At 36.7% G+C, this 22,193-nt stretch overlaps 1 protein-coding gene across 8 annotated transcripts in view; it reads right to left on the bottom strand.

Moving 5' to 3' along the window:
• The window catches only part of LOC311279652 (signal-induced proliferation-associated 1-like protein 2), a 143,442-nt gene that overhangs the window by 37,360 nt on the left and 83,889 nt on the right, over positions 1-22,193 (bottom strand). For all 8 annotated transcript variants that reach the window (XR_014625573.1, XM_084391284.1, XM_084391281.1 and 5 more), the window contains exons 8-11: positions 20,894-21,470; positions 10,416-10,690; positions 3,303-3,545; positions 361-510 (exon numbers count right to left, since the gene is read on the bottom strand). Coding sequence is in view for 7 of the 8 variants with exons in the window: in XM_084391284.1 (XP_084247410.1) it covers positions 361-510; positions 3,303-3,545; positions 10,416-10,690; positions 20,894-21,470 (1,245 nt within the window). In the remaining variant the exon portion in view is untranslated. The remainder of the gene's footprint in view (positions 1-360; positions 511-3,302; positions 3,546-10,415; positions 10,691-20,893; positions 21,471-22,193) is intronic.

The raw sequence follows: 22,193 nt of genomic DNA on the forward strand, positions 1-22,193 counted from the left end.
TAAAAAAAATGAATAAATGTTTCTTATTAATACATTATAATATTTTATATTTTATAAACTAAATCCATAGTACATAAATAATAAATCATATTTATATATATTTTTTATAGTTTAATATAATTTAATCTATTTATTTATTAATTTATATTAATAAATTAAACTTAAATAACCCAAATTTTACTTAAATATTACAATTAATTGCATTAATTGATTTTTATCAAATTATATTATATAATATAATAACATACATCACATCAAATTTATTATTTTATTTTTTTACAAACTACATTAATACAAAATAATTGTATTAATTATGCCACACAAAAAAAGCTTGTCTGTGAGTTTGTGTTGGGATGTTACCCGTCGTATCCGGGCTGCTGGTTCCAGCTGGCGCTCCCACAGGGTCCGGGGTCACTGGAGGACGACTGGTTACTGGGCGAACTGCGGTAGTGTTGGGACGCCTCTCCTTTACTGCAGGACATCTGAGGGCTCTCCGTATCTTGAGCAGTCCTGTAGCGTGAGAAAGACACAGAACAGATGGGTTTGCATTCTCACAGCAGCTGCGCCACTGACACTGATCCGACTACAGCACAGGTTCCAGCCGAGCCTGTAGAGTCAAGAACACGACATCAGCCTGACATCAACGTGTCTGATCCAATCACTCGGCTCACAAGAGCAACAAGCTGAACGTGTGTGAAATCACACGCAACGATAAACATTCCTTTCTTCTACTATGACATTCTTATCAATCTTGAGGAAGATTAATACATTAATAATAAACTAAATAAAAAAATATTAAATCAAATTTACTTAATTTATTCAATTCAAATCAACCTACGTCAGATACATTTAAAAAAAAAAAAACTACATCAGATAAACTACATGATATACATATTAAAAGATAAGATGAAATATAATATATAATATGATATATATATATATATAATTAAAAATATCATGACAAAGTACATGAAATAATAAAAAAATATTTTATTTAATCATATTTTTATAAAAACATTACATTTAATTATTTTCAATAAACTTAATATAAATTTTAAATATAATTGAATTAATTAACTAACAGTGGATTAGTGAAATGGATAAATAGGCAACACATAGACCGACCCATAAAGGCCCATCAATAACGGTCAGATTTTAAAAATCAATTTTAACCATTTTAAGGTAAATATAAATGCAATTTTCCTTTAATTTACTTGACATTTGGGCAAATGTGCATTTGGGTTTTCCATGCATACAGAAGATGTGCACAGAATATCAAGATTTTGCAAATAAAAGGTAGATAAAAGGGTAAGTGCAATAACATACAGTATTAACATAAAACATAATGCATACTCCAAAAATAGCACAAGTAGAATGGTAATACGTCCCTCCACTAATGGATGCCTCACTAAAAACCTGTCTACTAACCCGTCAGTGATCCAATCACACGTCACCTTGTGAAAGTACTGGCGGTGAAAACTCAAGCATCTGATATTCCCACTCCTGCAATGCTTTTCTGTTTCTGTCAGCTTTAATAATGGGAATCAGCAGTGCTCTCACTCTCCATGCATACATCACACATACACCTTCCAAAACCGCAAAATGTGACGTGTAGAAGCTTAATGAAGGTGATTTGCACAATTGGCATGGTGACTTTGCGCACCAAAAAATGGCACAGGACAATATGCATGCTAGTATATTAATACACCACTGTGACAGAAGCTTACTACTGATCCTTTAAATCGTTTGCGACAAATGTGCGAACATTTTCATATCAATGTGTCCAGTGTGCTTTTAGTGATTGAGTATGAATGCACCAGCATGATCAGAGGAAGCACAGCTCAGTGGCATTACTGAAGCGATGCACAGCTCTCTCCACATGCGGTCTCACACAAGAGTCTGGAAAGGTCATCAACACCACGAGGGGCTTCCAAGTAAGAACAAATGACCACATTATAACAAACCATATTTGAAAGGCATATTGCATGCATACCAAATACAGGAACCTGAATTCGTGATGTTCTGGGTCGGTGAGTGTGCTAAAAACTCTGGAAATGCAACAAAACACTTTCCAACAGCAAGTAAATGATAGTGCACATTGAAAACGATAACGTTGCATGACACGGAACACACACAGACAGTTTGTTTGTTGTTGCAATTTTTACATATCTATGCACTGCAAATTTTTTTGTATTAGAGTATTTTTATCTTGTTTTACAGTTAAGTAAATAAAAAAATGATATTCATAAGTATCACAAGGCGGCGATTAGTGCCATATTAAAGCAGTTTTATTTCTTCCCAAATTAAGTTTTATTTATCCCAGATTCCATGTTTTCAGTTTTAATTTTCTTGACTCGGTTTCAATGGTTTAATTACATTTCAATAATCAAAAAGAGAATCAAATGAATTCATAAAACTTTTTACATATTTAAAAAATAAAACAATTTAATAATTAATGTTTTTTTTAACAATGATAGGGCCCTAACAAAATGTTTGTTTTTTTATTCAGTTTTTCTGTTAAAATATTTCTGGATTTAAGATTTAATACAAAAGTATTATTAAAAACTGCGGCAATCAAATAAAGGCATAAAAAAATATATATATATATATATATATATATATATAATCTTATTTATTAATTTAACAACACTTTTATTTTTTGGCAAACAATGTGCAGCACAAAATATGTTTGTTTACAGCTAATTTTAACATGAAGTACATGTGTCCATGTCTCACTACATGAGTGCAGACTTCAGATTTCAATAGGAACGACACAAAAACATGTGTCCACTGAGGAGATGAAACTGAGATGAATCATGAAATATAATAAATAATATTAATTCCATATATTTTTTGTTTAATCTTATATAAAAATTGTAAACAATTTGTTGTTTATTGTATTGTTCATCTGATATAGGTTGATTTGGGTTTTATAAATGAATTGATAAGTAACGAGTAACCTGATTAATGTAACAGTGCCGAACCCAGCGAAGACTTCATATGACGCAAACTCTGAATCAATATGGACCAATGCTATATTTTCTAAATGTCATAATCATTTGCTAACAAACAAGTATTCATTACCTCAATGAGCTCTTTATATCTGCATTAAATTATTACATTGTTTAAATTAATACATATTTAGCTAACTATGATTTTGTATAAATACACATTTTTGAAATACATAACTTGGACAGTTTCCCCACTCTAGATTGTAATGTGGACTCATGCACTCTCTGTAAAGCTGAAAAGCGCTATACAAATAAACGTGAATTGAACCGAATTGTAACCAGAAGTGATACCTGGGTCCATCTGGCAGCTTCCTGTCGAAAGAGGTGCTGCGTGGGATAGCGTTCTGGAGGACCTGCTGGCAGGGCGTGCGATCGGGACCCTGTGTGGGGGATCCGCGGGGAACAGGCTGGCTGCTGGTGGGCACACGGTGCCAGGTGGTGTTTCTTTTGAAGGGCGTCTTGTACTCGCAGGGCGTTCCTTCACTGTCCAGCTTATACTCCACCATAGGAATGCGGTAGAGCTCTGAACATCCCCTGAGACACACAGAAAGCAGAAAATAAGCCACCAATATTTCTGGGGAATATGAGCACTGATTAATTGCTCATAATAAAATCAGAATTGTATCTATTATGCCCTTTTTTAAATCTTGATTTTGTTTTTAGGCTCATAAACACATTATTTTCCTCATATTCTCCATTGTTGTGGCTCCTCTCTTCCCAGTCTGTCAGTAACACTCTGTTAGTTCCTGTTTAGTTCCTGTTTAGTTCCTGTCTCTATGAAGCCCCTCCTTCTGAAAAGCACACTGTGCTCTGATTGGTCGGCTGGATCAGTGTGTTGTGATTGGTCGAGCGCTTCGAGTGTGTTTGGGAAAAGTCCCGCCCCTTACTATAACCGCCAGTTTCAACACACTACTAACTAACTCAACCAGGCCCCGCCCCTTTATTCTGCACATGAATTATTTAAATGAGGAATATTGTGACGTGTTCGTTCCCGGAAGAAACTCAAGACTACAATGGAGGCGTTTCAGGGAGTTCAGAAACACTGACTCAGATATAGAGAAGAACTCCCGCTGGAGGAAACCATTTTCATGCTCAAACAGCAACATCACACACTAAAGAAAGATGAACGTGTAGAAAAGCATAATAGGAGCCCCTTTAAGAAAATAAAAAGAGTATTTTTTGGTTAATTTCATTAGTCCCTCTTATATTTCAAACACCTGTCATATAGAGACTTTTCACCATGCAATCAATTCCTGATGTATGAATTCTCTTATTGAATATTGTTTCATTTGGAAAAGCATGGGTTTGCAACAACGTTTCGGTCACTGCAAACAAGCGTCTTGCTCAAGGGCTCAATGTTCAGAACTCATTTTTCACTTCTTCAGGGATTGAACTAGTAATCATCTGGTTACCAGTCCAGAGCTTTAACAACTGCACCATTTACCACTGCATACAATACAGTCAAGCCAAGTCAAATTTCTTTGTATAGTGCTTTCCACTATGCACACTGTTTCAAAGTAGCTTTACATAAAATCATGAAGTTTATAATAATATTGTTTACATTTTGCAACGAAAAAATAATAAATCAGGCAGATAAGAGTAGATTTTACTGTATTATATCTCACTTTATGTGAGTATAATGTAAGTAAGATGAAGTAGGACGTACTTATATAATCAAAATGCTAAAAAGTGCTGGGTGATAATATAGGCACATTTTCCGATGAAATAAAAAGCAACAATATATTGTGACAAAGTTGTCCAACAAAGCTGATATTTTCTTTGTTTTTGTACAACTAAAATAACAAAGCGAATGACGCCGAAGTCTCGCACATTCAAGTTACATCCAATGGACAAGTTAACACTAAACATAAGCTGGATAAGAGTAGTGGGGGAACTGGAAGATGCACAGAAATGGAGAAGCTGGATGAGGTGGGGTTCTTGTGTTGAAAGGAAAGAGCCCGAGGGTTCAGCGCTGCACACAGGTCACGAAAACAGTCCGCTTTCCAAAACCCAAAAAAAAAAAAAAACACGTTTGCAATTCAACTCTGCTGCTATTGTCTCCATGAAGCTCTTGGGGTGAGGGGTTCACATTCTCCTCTGACATTTACATAACCAGCCCTGCAGCCCACAGGCTCATATCAATTAGATGCAGAAGACAGCCCCAAAAATCAGAGAACGTGATCTCAGCATCGGCTGAATGTGTTTTAAATTGAGCTGCATTCATCAGTTATTTGCCCATCGCCCTCTGGTTATCACTGACCTCGAGAACACTCCACGCTACGCTTTACACTTTCTGGCAGAATCTCTTGGCATGAGCAACGGCAATGCAAAACATCCTCGAAAGGGACTTTTCTGACCGAAAAATCATGCTGGAATACATTAAAAGGAAAAGATCAGCAATAAATTTAATTCTGACATCATTTACTCACACTCATGCCATTCAGATTCTGTATGATTTCCTCGTATGAAAAACAAGATATTTTGTTCAGTTGTTTGAGGTCTGAACACACACACACACACACACACACACAAAGTGTCTTATGCTCACCAAGGCTGCATTTATTTGTAAAAACACCAATATTGTGAAATATTATTACAATTTAAAATAACTTTTCTATTTTTTTTTTCTATTTTCAAATGTCATGACATTTGATCCTTCAGAAATCATTACAGTTCTGATTATTATCAATGTGCTGCTCAACATTTCTGTGATTATTTATATTTTTTCAGGATTCTCTGTTGAATATAAAGTACAAAAGTCCTATTTGAGTTGTAGATGTTTTTCAGTTAATCATAGTATGTTTTTCAGTTTCCCCCATACTTTTTTCTTTATATTTGCTCCCCTTGGGTAGCATTTTCAGAAAGCATGGAGTGTCATTTCATTGTTACGCCGACGACACGCAAATGCATCTACCACTCAGGCGCTCTGCCAATTCATTTGAGTCACTTTTAGAGTGTTTAAAGGACGTTAAAAACTGGATGGCAAAAAAAACATTTTAATGCTAAATGAGGAAAAAACTGAGGTTATTGTATTCGGCCACCCAAATAACTCCTTATTATATCAGATCCAAGTCCCCTGGGCATCTTACTCGAAAACAACTGTTAGAGATTTAGGCTTTTTGATAGACAATAACCTAAAAATGGACAAGCAAATTAACCCTGTGGTCCGTCCGTGCTTGCTTTTATAATCTGCATTTATCAGCAAAAACGAAACCATTTTTATCAAATAAAGATTTCGAAAGAGTAATCCATACCTTTATTTTATCACGGCTGGACTTTTGTAACTCTCTGTATTGTGGCATCACCGCCGCATCTTTGTCTTGATTACAATCGGTGCAAAATGCTGCGGCGAGGATTTTAATGAGGGTAAAGAAACACGAATCAATTACACCCGTACTAGCGTCTCTAAGTTGGCTTCCAGTCCATTTTAGAATTAGATATAAAATATTATTGTTTGTATATAAATCGTTAAATAACCAGGCCCCACCATATTTGGCAAACCTTTTAACCCCATATAACCCTTCTAGAACATTACGCTCAGAGAATCAGAAACTACTTATAGTGCCTAGAACAAATCGCCTACATAAAGGCGACCGGGCCTTTGCAGTAATAGTGGAATGAGCTGCCGCTATCTATCAGGTCTGCCAAATCACTGTCAATGTTTAAGAATCTGTTGAAAGTGCATCTAATGTCATTAGCCTATAATGGTTAGATGTGATGTTTTATATGTTGTCTATTTATTGGTCTATGTGTGTCCTTATTTTAATCCTCTTATAGAATCTGTATGTAAAGCACTTTGGTTCAACCTCGGTTGTGTTTTAACAGTGCTATATAAATAAATAATCAAACAAGAACAAGAACAGCATTTATTTGAAGTAAAAATCTTTTTTTTAACATTATAAATGTCTTTACTGTCAGTTTTGAACAATGCATTGCTCCTTGTGGAATAAAAGTATTAATTTCAGTCTTCACAGCTTTAATGCCCATTAATGAGAACCAGTATACTTTGCATGCAGTTTAATGCATTGCGGTATGTTGAGGTGAGTCATGTGACACGTCTTTAGTTCTGGGACCCAGATGTCTCTTAAGTGTTTATCAATGACCAGAAATCAAACAAAAAAGCATGCAAAAGCATCCAGACGCCTCTTTGTAAAGCTGCTGAAACATTAGCCTCAGCTAACAGCGTCGGCTCGACTGTTTGAAAAGTCCGTCAACAAGAAATGCATTTTCTGTACATCGCTCACAGACATAATGAGAACCAGTTGGAAAGAAAAGTAAACTACTGAATCCAACATTTGGCGCCTCGAGCATTCGAGATGTTGAGTGTTTACAGTGTCTACGCAGGAGAATAAACCGGTCCGTTTTCTCATTAAAAGTGGAATAATATCCCAAACTAGTGATAAACAATCCACAGCATAAGCTGAAGGCATTTTAAAGAGGATGATAAAGACAATGTGAGCTTTTCCACAAGTGATTTACTTCACTATTAACTTCAACTTCAACAAAACGTTGACTTTTTCCACATGAAAACCTGAAACCTCTGACGTACATGGACATAATCTGGAAAATAATCTACAGTGAGCGGCGTGTGAATGAGCCGAGAAACACGACCCCGACTGCATTTAGGTGGACGCTCTTAAAGATTCAGTGTTGTTTTAGAAAGACACTTGATCCCACATGTCCAACGAAGCAAAAGTTATTCCCAACATTAGTGTCCTTATCCGAGAAAAAGTAGGTATTGCTCGTGGCTCTGCTCACATTTACAGGCTCAGATTTATAGAGCGATGTTTTCCACTGCCGCCCGCCAACAACTGCACAACTGACTCAATCCTCTCACACGACTGCGTCATAATGGAAAACAGAGCGTGATGTAAAGGTGAGATTAATGACCCTGCAAATACAATAATGATCAGTATTGACTGACGTTCTTAACACTTGTTTTAAACACCGTAAGAGTTTAGCAAAACAATGCAACGAGCGTTCATACTTCATCACATCGAGTCTTGGTGCTCATACATGCAAAGCTTAAATCTAGCATTCATTTCCCATCATGCACTACGCATGGCGTAAATAAAACACTGCATTTATAAAGAAAAGTTTCACATTCAAATACTATTTAAAAGTTTGGGGTCAGTAAGATGTTTTGTTTTTTAAGGAAATTAACACTTTTATTCAGCAAGGACGCATTACATTGATCAAAGGTGACAGTAAAGACACTTATGATGTTAGAAATTATTTATATTTCAAATGCATGCTGTTCTTTTGAACTTTCTATTCATCAAAGAATCCTGAAAAATGTCACTGATCACAGTTAGCACAAAAATATGAAGCTGATACATTTTTTCATCATTGATAATATTTTTGATCCTCAGAATATTATAATGATTTCTGAAGGATCATGTGACACCGAGGACTGGAGTAATGATGCTGAAAATTCAGCTTTGATCACAGGAATAAATTACATTTGACTATATATATTCACATAGAAAACAGTCCTTTTAACTTGTAATAATATTTCACAATATGCACTGCATTTTTGATCATATGAATGCATTGGTGTGAGAAAAAGACACTTCTTTAAAACTCTTGCAGACTCCAAACTTTTCAAGTGTGTATAATAGATCTTCAAATTCAAGTGCCTTCAAGTAAATGCATATCAAAGTACCATCAGTGTACCAGGGTAACATCACAGTACTTCTTTGTAAGGGTGGGAAATCAAGCCTCTCTAAAAAAAAAAAGAAGAAAAAAAGAAAACCTGGACTTTTCCCATCAAACACACTGTTTTTACATCCTCTCTTATTTTAAAGAGCCCATACATGTCTATTTATGGTTGCGCAGAATCCAGTCTGGGCTGGTGAAATATGGCTCTAATATTAGCCTAACCCAGAAAATCTATTTATTTACACTAGAGCAGCGGGACGTGGCCGGCCGTAACCCCGCGCGGTCCACAAGAGTTTCTATACATCACACTAATGAGAGAAACATTTCAGATGTGTCCACACTCAAAATTACTCACTTATGGATTGAAAATGTAAACAGCGGGTAAATGTTTGGTTTTCAGACTAATCAGAGAGCGTATATAATATTATGAGGCTCTGCTCCTCGAATTCAGACCTGAAACATGAGATTCATCATGCCAATGTGTGTTTCCTTTAAGTCATATTTATCTGGGTGTAATGTTCAAACATGCGGGACATCTGGAGTTCTGGTAATTCTAGGAATATTCCATGGTTGTTGAACTTTATCACTCGCAATTAGATTTATGCACTTGTCAGACGCTTTTATCCAAAGTGATTTGCATTGCATGGAAGGTACAGTGTGCATTTGATCAGTTTCTGCATTCCCTGGGAATCGAACACATGGCCTTGGCATAGATAGCGGCAGCAAATGATCGTTGGCTTTAATGCACATTTAACGCAAACACATATTTTACAAATACAACAACCCGGTAATGACCTAACAGCACCAGAATATTGTTTTACATGGGTACATTTCCTTTAGAAAACGATGTCAGATGATCATGTGTGATGACAGATGATCATGTGTGATGACAGATGATCATGTGTGATGTCAGATGATCATGTGTGATGTCAGATGATCATGTGATATGAATAAACTATGCCAATTTTAAAGGCACAAGCATAAGGCTCATAGAATCACTATCTAGATGTGCAGTGGTCTGTCCACGAGGCATGTTTGTGAGCAAATTAATCGGACAGCTCCGTATGTGGATAAACTGGTTTACTTAACCCAATTAACCCGGTAAAAAAATGACTTTTATATTACAAATGAGACCGAGCAGCTAAATGTATTAGTCAGCTCGTTTCAACGCATGAAAAGACAAATTAATTAATATGATAATTTCTTTATGAAATGTAATAAAAAAAATGACAGAATCAAAACTAAATAAATATGAGTAAAAAAACAAATCTAAATAACTTATATATATTAATGATATATATATCAAATTTTAATTGAAAAATATATGTAATAATAATTAAATATACAGTAAAAATAAAATTAATAAAAACTGTATGTATGTATGTGTGTGTATATATATAATTTGTATTAATTTTAATAAATAATAATAATAATAATATAAAAGTATTATTATAATAAAATAAGGAATACTATATATATGTATAATAATAATTAAATATACAGTAAAATAAATTGTATAAAACTAATATATGTATATATATATGTATGAAATATAGATAATGAACAAAAATAATATAATGTACTGTACATAACCTTTTTAAAAGCCATTTCAACACACTCAACCAATTATTACGTTTTAAAGCAAAGCAACAATCAGGAAAAAATTGGAAAAGGCCCTACTTCTACTCTGGATGGATGTTAATAGGATAGATGTTAATGATAGACAGAACGGATCACTGATACCTTCTGGGAGCTCCGTCCTTATAGGGCTGTATGATGATGACCTTGACGGAGATGGAGGTCCTCAACAGGTCGATCATCTGTTCGTGGGTCAGCGTCGCCACCGCCACCTTGCAGATCTCCACCAGCCGGCTGCCCTGACGCAAACCAGCTTTCCAGGCGTATCCGAACGGCTCCACGTCAGCCACGATGCCCTCAAAGTTCACGTGGAAGCCCAGCTGGCCGAGACCGTTCCTGCGCAGGGTCATTTCTGTGGTCTCGCAGCCCCGGGTCACGATCTGATCAACACAGAGAAATCAGCCTCAGAAATCAGCATCACATGACTTCATAAAAGATTTGTTTTTGAAGACACATTATCCCGTTTGTGCTCCACGTAAGAAAAGAAAAAGTCTGTGGGTTTGGAACAACATGACGGGGGGTAAATAATGACAGATTTATTTCCGGGTGAACTGTTCCTTTAAGTAGCTCCAACGTGAAGGACAGATGGTAACAGGGAAAAATGCCAAAAAGAGAGAGAAAAAAAACATCCCCAGGCAACATTTAAATCCAACCGGGGACGGATGCGTGAGTGTATGTTCTCTCAATCTAAAGAGCCTTTCATATGGAAATAAAGACAAGGGCACTCCAGGGAAAATGTTTTTTGGAAAGTAAAAAGCTGAAGATGCAGTGAGTCAGTGAAAGAGAGAAAGAAACTTCTGTCCGGAGCTAAAAGCGGGAAATGTTTACAAGGACACAATCAGAAAAGTTTAATAATAACAAAAGTCAAATTAAAGCTGTTGAAAAAAAAGAAAAAAGCATATGTATTAAAATAATGATTTTTTTTTTATAATAATTAAATATGAACACAATATAAAATAATATAATATAATATAATATAATATGTAATTAAAGCTACTGAACAATCCTCTAACCCTAAGTATTAAACTTCTAATAATAAATACATTTATTTATTTATTTATATTTATAAATATTAATTTATTTGATTTTATATAATATAACCCACATTATATTAATTTTATATAATTTTATATTATATTAATTACATTACATTATATATATATATATATATATATATATATATATATATCATAATATAATATTATATTATATTATAATTAGAGTACTTAAAGCTGTTGAACACATCTCTAACAATAACTACTAAAATACATAATATATTATATTACAACAAACCCCTAAACCAAATATTAATATTACAAATATTACAAATATAAAATATAAAATAATATAACAATTAAAACTGTTAAACAAACCCCTAACCTCAAGTATTACATTTCTACACATAAATAAAATATATATTTAATATAATAAAGTAGCATAATATAATATAATATAATATAATATAATATAATATAATATAATATAATATAATATAATATAATTAATAACACCAAGTTTTAAACGTAAAAAAAATTAATTAATAAAAAAAAAATTAGAAATAAGATAAATTTGATCTCAAATCAAGCGTTTTTTTAAGGAGTAGTGCGTGTTTCCATTTGGTGCTGCTAGTGGAGCAGAGATGACACACACCAGAGTTAAAGACCTGCCTGTTTTCAACTGGTTTGACTGTTTCTTTGGGCTGTTAATGGGTGTAATTAGCATTAATCTAGTATAAACATGGCATTCTGGTATGGCGAGTGTGCCGCTCATGTTTATCTGCGTTGAAGCACACTTACGGGGTCACGTACAACATCACCATCACACAATCACAGTCACTCATTAGACAGCATTAACAAGAGCAGTCTGAATCTACAGACTGAGAGGACATTTAAGAAAGTGTGTTGATCAGTGAATGTACATCTGATGACTCAGCAGAGTCAGGAGACGGAGAAAGGTCACAGGAGTGTGAGCTCTGGTCATGAGTGAGTCAGTAAATAACTCTGAGGAGAGGCTGATCCGTCTTAAGAGCTTTACTGTAATAAGCCGAGCTAGTGAGAGCGAGTCACCGTAAACTTCATTTGCACTTGTTCGCAATTTTAAAGCATTTTAAAGCCCCTGATTCAGTGACTGACCTATTAGATTGGATGAGGCCTGACTTCTGACTTTATTTTCAACTGATATTAATTCATATAAAAATGACTTTGCATGGGTTATTTTAGAATGGCAAAATAATCAAAGTGCACAAAATGTTAGTATTGCTTAATCTTCATTTATATACAGTTACAAACAAAAGATTATTCAATTTAGAAGACCAGAAAATATATCATAAATTTATGATGTAAAAATCTAATTTTATGTATAAATATAGAATGAATACAATTTATAGCAATAAAATTAAAAAGTTAGAAGGTCAGAAAATATATTAATTTTCCTTCTTGTAATTAATGGTCAAATGTTATGTAAATATATAATTTATAAAACTGACAGTATAAATGAAATAATATTAATAAAAAAATAACAGAAAATAAAAAATATTTAAAGAAATTAGAAGGCCAGAAAGTATATAAATGTTCTTTGATGTAATTAATGGTAAAGTGTAATAGAAATATATAATGAATAAATAAAATAAATAAATAATAGAAAATAAAAAATAAAAGAACTTATACATATATATAATTATATATTATATAATTATATTATATAATATTATAAATTAGAAGGCCAGAAAGTATATAAAATATATTTTATGAAATTAATGGTCAAATGTAATGTAAATATATAATGAACGAAACTGATAAATAAATAAATAAATAAATAAATAAATAAATACATAAATAAAAGAAAATAAAAAATATAATAAGAACTTAAAAGGCCAGAAAACCCATACGTTTTCTTTGAAAAATAAATAAAGCAAATGTAAATATATAATAAAAGTGCAACAGACAAAAATTCAAGAAACAATTCACCCAAACAGTGTGAATAAGTATGCTATATGAATTAGGGTGATATGATAATGTGGGGAAAGCTCAAACTGTGGAGCCTGGCGTTAGCAATGCGTGAGAATACATGAACTGATCTCATGTATTCCTTGCAATTGCAAATCACTCTGGATAAAAGCACCTGCCAAATGTAAAATCTAACATGCACCAGTGAATCATTCCCAATATGACCAGGATTACAGTATGTATCAAACAAGCAAATCTTGGATACACTTGACTTTAAAACAGCCCAACCTCATGCTTTAGACGGATCAACGAGACGCTGAAGAACTGCTGGTCGATCAGCATCAGGGTTTTAGGAGGAGAACACACACACACACACACACACACACACACACACACCTACACACACACACACACACACACACACAGACACCAGTTAGAAGCAAAGAAAGCCATCAAGTGCTCTGTGAGAAACTAAAAGCGTGCAGTGGTGATCCTCTGAGGGAGAAGCAACTCTCGTCTTTCCCACACAGTGTCTGTCTCTCCGTTAAACTCCTCTAAAGAGAGCAATCGCGCTTCACATCACATCAGCAGCTCGGAAACTCGGATCTGAGCGCTGAGAAGCTGAAGAACCCTAACCCGTCCCGTGATCCGCTTCACATCACATCAGCAGCTCGGAAACTTGGATCTGAGCGCTGAGAAGCTGAAGAACCCTAACCCGTCCCGTGATCCGCTTCGCTTCACATCAGCAGCTCGGAAACTCGGAAACTCAGATCTGAGCGCTAAGAAGCTGAAGAACCCTAACCCGTCCCGTGATCCGCTTCACATCACATCAGCAGCTCGGAAACTCGGATCTGAGCGCTGAGAAGCTGAAGAACCCTAACCCGTCCCGTGATCCGCTTCACATCACATCAGCAGCTCGGAAACTCGGATCTGAGCGCTGAGAAGCTGAAGAACCCAAACCCGTCCCGTGATCCGCTTCACATCACATCAGCAGCTCGGAAACTCGGATCTGAGCGCTGAGAAGCTGAAGAACCCTAACCCGTCCCGTGATCCGCTTCACATCACATCAGCAGCTCGGAAACTCGGATCTGAGCGCTGAGAAGCTGAAGAACCCTAACCCGTCCCGTGATCCGCTTCACATCACATCAGCAGCTCGGAAACTCGGATCTGAGCGCTGAGAAGCTGAAGAACCCTAACCCGTCCCGTGATCCGCTTCACATCACATCAGCAGCTCGGAAACTCGGATCTGAGCGCTGAGAAGCTGAAGAACCCTAACCCGTCCCGTGATCCGCTTCACATCACATCAGCAGCTCGGAAACTCGGATCTGAGCGCTGAGAAGCTGAAGAACCCAAACCCGTCCCGTGATCCGCTTCGCTTCACATCAGCAGCTCGGAAACTCGGAAACTCAGATGTGAGCGCTGAGAAGCTGTCGAAGCTGTCGGACCGTCCCGTGATCCGCATCACATCACATCAGCAGCTCGGAAACTCAGATGTGAGCGCTGAGAAGCTGTCGAAGCTGTCGGACCGTCCCGTGATCCGCTTCACATCACATCAGCAGCTCGGAAACTCGGATCTGAGCGCTGAGAAGCTGAAGAACCCAAACCCGTCCCGTGATCCGCTTCGCTTCACATCAGCAGCTCGGAAACTCGGATCTGAGCGCTGAGAAGCTGAAGAACCCTAACCCGTCCCGTGATCCGCTTCACATCACATCAGCAGCTCGGAAACTCGGATCTGAGCGCTGAGAAGCTGAAGAACCCTAACCCGTCCCGTGATCCGCTTCACATCACATCAGCAGCTCGGAAACTCGGATCTGAGCGCTGAGAAGCTGAAGAACCCAAACCCGTCCCGTGATCCGCTTCGCTTCACATCAGCAGCTCGGAAACTCGGAAACTCAGATGTGAGCACTGAGAAGCTACCGAAGCTGTCGAAGCTGTCGGACCGTCCCGTGATCCGCTTCAGACTGACGTGTGAGAGACAGATGTGCACTCCTATAAATACAGGTGCTGTATTGGGATTCACAGTTCCATAAAGAACCTTTATCATCCACAACCTTTCCATTATACAAAATGGTGTTTATAATTTAAAAAGGGTTCTTTAGATTTTTTAAATGTTCTTTATTTATTTCTTTATTTAAACTGTATTTATTTCTTTAAAAGAACATGTTTAACTGACAACAAACTTTTGAACAGTACTAGTGTATTTATATATTACATGGTACCACTTTACAATAAGGTTTCATTAGTTAACTACTTTAGTTAAGAATGAACAAGACTTCTGCAGCTTTTATTAATCTAAATTAATATTAATTTCAATATTTACTAATACATTATTAAAATCCAAAATTGAGTTTGTTAACATTAGTTAATGCACTGTGAACTAACATGAACAAACAATGAACAGCTGTATTTTTTATTAACTAAGATTAACAAAGATTAATAAATACTGTAACAGATGTATTGATCATTGTTAGTTCATGTTAGTTAATACATTAATGAAACCTTAAAGTAAAGTGTTTCCATTAAAATGAGTTTTTCTATTTATATGAATATGATTTATACATTATATTTATATATGTGTATATAATTAGCATTATTATTATTGATACTAAATTAGAGGTAAACATTTTTTTCATATTCACTATGGGCGGAGGCACTCAACATAACCGATGTAGGCAAGAAAATGTCTTATTGCAATATAAACTCACAGAGCAAGCTGTCTGAAGTGGAAGAGAGAAGGATTGTGGGACAGTTTAAGGATGAGGAGCGCTGTGATCTGCCAAATCTACATGCAAACAGAAGTAAAGGTAGAAACCCTCCCGGCCAGCCTGAGAGAAGCGGCTGAGACGAGCAGAGACACAGATGGTGAAGCGGGACAGTCGAGAGCAGACCTGTGTGTTCTGACAGCTTCTGGCCCGAGCACACACACACACACACACACACAGTCCCAGCAGCCCTCTGGAGGAACATATCCTGGTGAAGCGCTCAAAGTGTTTTACTGATTTTTGGCTGTACCATGAAAAGTCAATGGGGTCCAATGTTGTTTGGACAGGAATTGTTATTCTAAATATATATATTTTTTTTTTTTTTGAGTTCCACAGAAGAAAGTCAAACTAGGATATCTGCAAGGAAATCTATCTATCTATCTATCTATCTATCTATCTATCTATCTATCTATCTATCTATCTATCTATCTATCTATCTATCTATCTATCTATCTATCTATCTATCTATCTCTCTCTCTATCTATCTATCTATCTATCTATCCATCTATCCATCTATCCATCCATCCATCTATCCATCGGTCTGTCTGTCCATCCATCCACCCATATCTGTCTGTATATCTAAAATTAAAGTAAGTAAAATGTTCAAATAGCTTCCAGCACCGTGAGCTGCTAACTGGCACAGTTTCTGCTGTAGTAAAGCAGACACAGGAAGTCAAATACGAGGGCATGATTAGCATACGCAGTGAGCAGACCTATCCTGTCCTTGATATTCATTGGCTCATTCCGTATGCAAATGTGTCTCGTCCTCCAGGAGCAGAGCTGGATGCTCTACAGGTACAGGATGTCATTTTCCTCCTTACGCTCAGAGCTCACACACACACACACACACACACACACACACACACACACACACACACACACACACACACACACACACACACTGCGAGCCCCTGAGGTGAGAGCGTTTGGCTTGTCTGTCGCAGTGTGTGATGTATGGGGGGGGGGGGGGGTGCTCTGAGAAACAAGGACACACTCAGCTTGTGTGCCGGCCCGCGGTGCGATGACTTTGAAGACACACAGATGAAGGGGAGGAAGAGAGAGATCCTTCATTTAATAAGGATGACGATGATGTTTACAAAGCAGCACAACCTCTACTTTAACACCCACCAAATCCACACAGCTTGGCACTGAGCATGGACACATTAACACACTCTCACGAGTCGGAATTAAACCGGCCTCACCCACAGGAGGCTGAACTGAACTTTGAACTGCAATGAATTGTAATTCAAACAGATGATTTACATAAATAACTCATAATTAATTTTGACTGATTATGTCTATTTATGTACTGACGTGATAACATTCATATTATTTACATTTATATTATTACTAAACACGTGGCATTTCAAGTAAGTTAATATTTTAGTTTTATTAATGAGTATTGAGTTAAATATAATTCATTAAATTTCACTGTGAAAAATAGCTCAACACTTCAGCAAAATATATATAAAAATGCATCATATATGTCCAATATTTAATACTTTTTGAAAAGAAAAGTAAGATATTTTAAATCTATACATATAACATATAATTTAATATACACAAATAAAAACCTAGAATTTATATATATAATTTTTTTTTATATATAATTAAAATATTTGTTTTAATTTTTAAATTTATAAAAATTTACATCAGTTATATGAATGAAGTTCTGCTATCTTAAATTAAATGTCAAAAGTAATGTCGCCAATACTTCATTATATTAAATACTAATAAATATTATTACTATAAAGAATTCTAGATTTCTTTTATATGTATCCTTCATAAACATTTATGGAAAAAAGAAAAATTCTGCCAATAGGCATTCCTACTCTGCTTTTGCTGCACGCAGCTTCAAAATAAAGACGCTGGTTCCAAATATGAACGCAATCCCATTGTGTCACTAACTGGGGAATACGTAATCTCCATCAGATCACCTAACCGCTCAGACAGGTGATCTGGGGCTCGTCTCATGATGGCTCTGAGCGGCTCCTGAATGAGAAACATCTGTTCTGGGAGCGTCGTGTCTGACGGCAGTCCCGAGTACACAAAGTGCCATCAGGAAATGAGGCCAAAAACAGGAGTGATGCTAATCCCACATGTGCTTAATCCCTGGAGATCTCCCTGTCCCAGAACCGTCCAGGTAACCCAGATGAGCTCATCCGTCACGGCACCATTTTACGGCTTTCTCTGCCTATCTATGTCCTCGCTGCTGATAAACAAGGAAACCTCATCGTAAATCAACAGCTCTGATCCAAAACATGCAGTCTATACCTAGACAGGATTTAAGGCATCATAAACACTCCTGGGACAAAACCTGCTTCAAATGGTATACTAAACCCACTAAACTGGCCATCCTACACACATTTCACAGAAATTCATAATATATATATATATATATTTAATTTATATTTATATATATTTATATATATCAGGGTTCCCACACCTTGGTTAACTTCAAATTCAAGGACTTTCCAGGTCCATTCAAGGACTTAATGTGGGGACTCATTTCAAGTGAGAGCAAGGTTGGGGTGGTAGTGGCGCAATGGATAAGACACATGCCTTTGGTGTGAGAGACCCGGGTTCGAATCCACTGTGAGACACCAATGTGTCCCTGAGCAAGACACTTAACCCCTAGTTGCTCCAGAGGCGTGCGACCTCTGACATGTATAGCAATTGTAAGTCGCTTTGGATAAAAGCGTCAGCTAAATGAATAAATGTAAATGTAAAAAAGGTTAGATCATGTTACCTTGTAAGATACATTGTTACAGTTTTGCACACGTCATGGCAACGTGCAACGTACAACACAAAGTACCTCACGCAGTAAACACTTAACGCAACGCGTAAATGTGTGCAAAGGCCACGAAGTGTTGGCGAAATAACACATTAGCAGACCGGAGGGAATAATATGGAATTTTTTCACAAAACGTCTTGCACAACATATGCACAGGAAGACGACGAAAATGTTTAATTACAGATATTTTCTGTAAAAAACATAAGCCTGAATTTCCCCAAAGAATAGGCATTTAAGGAATAATTAGAGCGTTACCCAAGATAAAACGACCACAACTGGAAGCACTCGCTTCTCCAGCCAAGAGAGCAAAAGAATTAGCACGTTTTCATTCAACCTGATTGGGTTTCGGTAAAAGGGAAAGGATTGAGATGAGAAGATAGACATCTGAATGAAACTATCCTGAAGACACATCATAAAGATGAACAGGAATAGAGCATCATGGGAGGTTTGGTTGCTAAACATGCACTACTGTTCAAACGTTTGAAGTCTAAAAGATTTTATTCGTTTCTAAGCAGCTTTACCGAAATTCATAATATATATTAAGGTAATAAAATTGAGTAAATTATGACAATTTTCATTTTTGGATGAACTATCCCTTTAATGGTCAATAACATTTTTCGAATTGGCACAGCTGATTTTTTTTTTTTATAATGCACTGCATCAAGCCACCCGTATAATAGCAGTCACCGTCCAAATTAATCCACAGTTCATATTAACCGTGTAACGTAATTCAAAGTAGCCATGGTTGTGACAGACTTTCACCTTTAAAAAGACGCAGTCAAATCTTGTTTACATGAAATAAGCAGGTTTGAACTTACAGACTTTTTACTACAAGCTTCGAAGAACTTAAATCTGGATCATGTCAAATCGTCAACAGTAAAACCCAGGTAACCGAGTAATCCACGTACAAAGAACCACAGTGTTTGAGAGCGGGACAAAGCAGATGTTGTTTGCGGACAGCAAATGAAAACCATAGGCTGACATAATGCAAATTTGTTACAAACATCCATAGGTTTGTGCTGGAAGTAAGACCTTTTACATTCACAATCAGCTATATAATACGGTGACCGGGAGGGGACATGTTCGGTTCACTTAGTTTTGTCGTGGCCACAACATATAAACTCGTGGGAACGTGATATGTTGTTGCCACGAGATATTAATTCAAGGGAACGTCATATTAAGTCGAGGGAACATGATAATAAATCGTGGCCACGAGATCATTTTGTTGAGGTAACGACACATCATTATGTCATGGCCACGCGATGTAAAGTCGTGGCCTCGAGATCATATGTTGAGGGAACGATATATTTTTCTCATGGCCACGACTTCATATTTTGAGAGAACGACATCTATTTCTCGTGGCCAGGGGTTATGTTGAGGGAACCACACCGGTCAATACTGTACATAAACAGCAGTCGGAGATGGAGATGATCTGATGAAATAACATTTTACTTTGAATTAGGAATGTCATATAAAGATATAGTGCGGTCTCTGGCATTAAGACATGGGTACGTAAGTGAAAGACTCCTGAAGCGCATTCTTAAGTTGAATGGGCTTTTTCGTCGTAAATTTGCTGGCTTGAATGAAATACTCGTGTCACGAATAAAGTCCCGTTTAAGGCAATAAACAAAAACAAATTATGAGAAACTTAAACCAATAAATAACAAAGTAAATTATGACTGGGGTAAAAGGAGGAGCACGTGTCGTGTGTGAAGATCCGGTTCCCACATGTTATAAAACTCGTGGAGAAACGGATGTTGTTCGCTCAACATACGATCTCGTACCCATGAGATATTATGATGTTCCCATGACTTAATATCACGTTCCCACGAGTTTATATGTTGTGGCCACAACAAAACTAAGCGAACCGAACATGTACCCTCCCGGTCACCGTAATATAACACTCTACATGAAAGGTGAATAAATAAATAAAATCAAAACTGTGACAGAAAGTAGTCTTTGATAATGTCTAAATATATATCCAAACGCAATACCTAATAAAATGAAGTAATTATACCTAACCTAGTGGGCAATATGCATTGACTGTAAAAGCGTGTAGTTAAAGAAGAAGAGCGCTCTTACCTCGAGTCTTTGTACGATCTCTCTAATGTCCTCTCCACAGTTGTCGTGCGCGGAAAACATCACGCACTCTCCGCGTTCATAGAAGATCTTGATGCTCATGACGCCGGAGGACCAACCGATGACATCCCGACAGGAGCAGTTAAAGATCACATTCTTGGACTCCTCCTCGATCAGCACGATGAACTCGTTGGAAATCCCCAGCAGGCACTCCACATCCGCGGACTGCCCGAAGTCTCGCGCCACGACGCTCCAGGTGACGGCCCCCACGCTGTGCAGATGCGCGTCCCTCCGCGGCTTCACGCGCTCCTTCTTCTTGGCCCCCAGCGTGATGAAGCTGAACTTCACCGCGGAGTCCACCGTCGTCGTGCTCACGAAGTTCTCCGCGAGGTCCTTGAGATACTCCTGCCGCGTGCGGGTCGCCATGGCGCGAAACTTCTCGGATTTGTGCGCCGCATTTTCCCCGTTGATCACCTTAGCCAGCAGGAAGTCCCTGAAGACGGCGGACTTGGGAAAGGTCACGGCTTTAGGAATGGGAGGGCCGAACGGAGGCACGTCTTTCGATCTGGAAACTGCAACACTGCAAAGAGAGATTGGAGTGTGTGTGGTGAAGCTAATGCAATTCAACATGACTCAAGATGCTTCACGGATCCAAAAACATTTAAAAGAAATAGCAAAACTCAGAATTTCTATCTTCCGTGGAACACAAAGAAGACATTTTGTAGTCAAAGCAACAAAACATTAAAGTAGTCCATATGACTTGTGGGCTAAATTTCATTTTCTGAAGTCATACAACAGATTTTTCTGATTAATTGATTGAAATATATATTGTCATTTACTGAAAACACAAGGACTTTTATGCTGCACTTTTTTTTCTTTTTCTTTTTTAATGCAGAAAGCTTTTATTTTTATATTCAGTTATATTAGATTCAGTTTTCATTTTCATTTTAGGTTAAGTTTTGGTAATTTTGTTATGTGCTTTCATCATTTGCATTATTATTTTTAAACATGTCTGTATTGATACATCTTTTAAATGTATATATTTATATATATATATTTCAGTTGTAGTTTTAGTGATTTTAGTGCTTCAACTTAAACCTATTTCAGATAGTTGCCAAGGAAACATTTCTAGAATTTTTTTTTACAACATTTCTAAATTTCTAGTTTTTTTTAGTAAACATTTTACATCTATTATTTATATTTGAATTTTATTTCAGCATCAGAAATTATGTTGTGCTTTTGTCATTTTTATTAGTTTCATGTAACAAATTGCTTTAATTAAGGGTTTTGCCCCCCCAAAAAG

The sequence above is a fragment of the Rutilus rutilus genome, assembly GCF_951802725.1.
Source record: "Rutilus rutilus genome assembly, chromosome: 20".
Classification (NCBI taxonomy): domain Eukaryota; kingdom Metazoa; phylum Chordata; class Actinopteri; order Cypriniformes; family Leuciscidae; genus Rutilus; species Rutilus rutilus.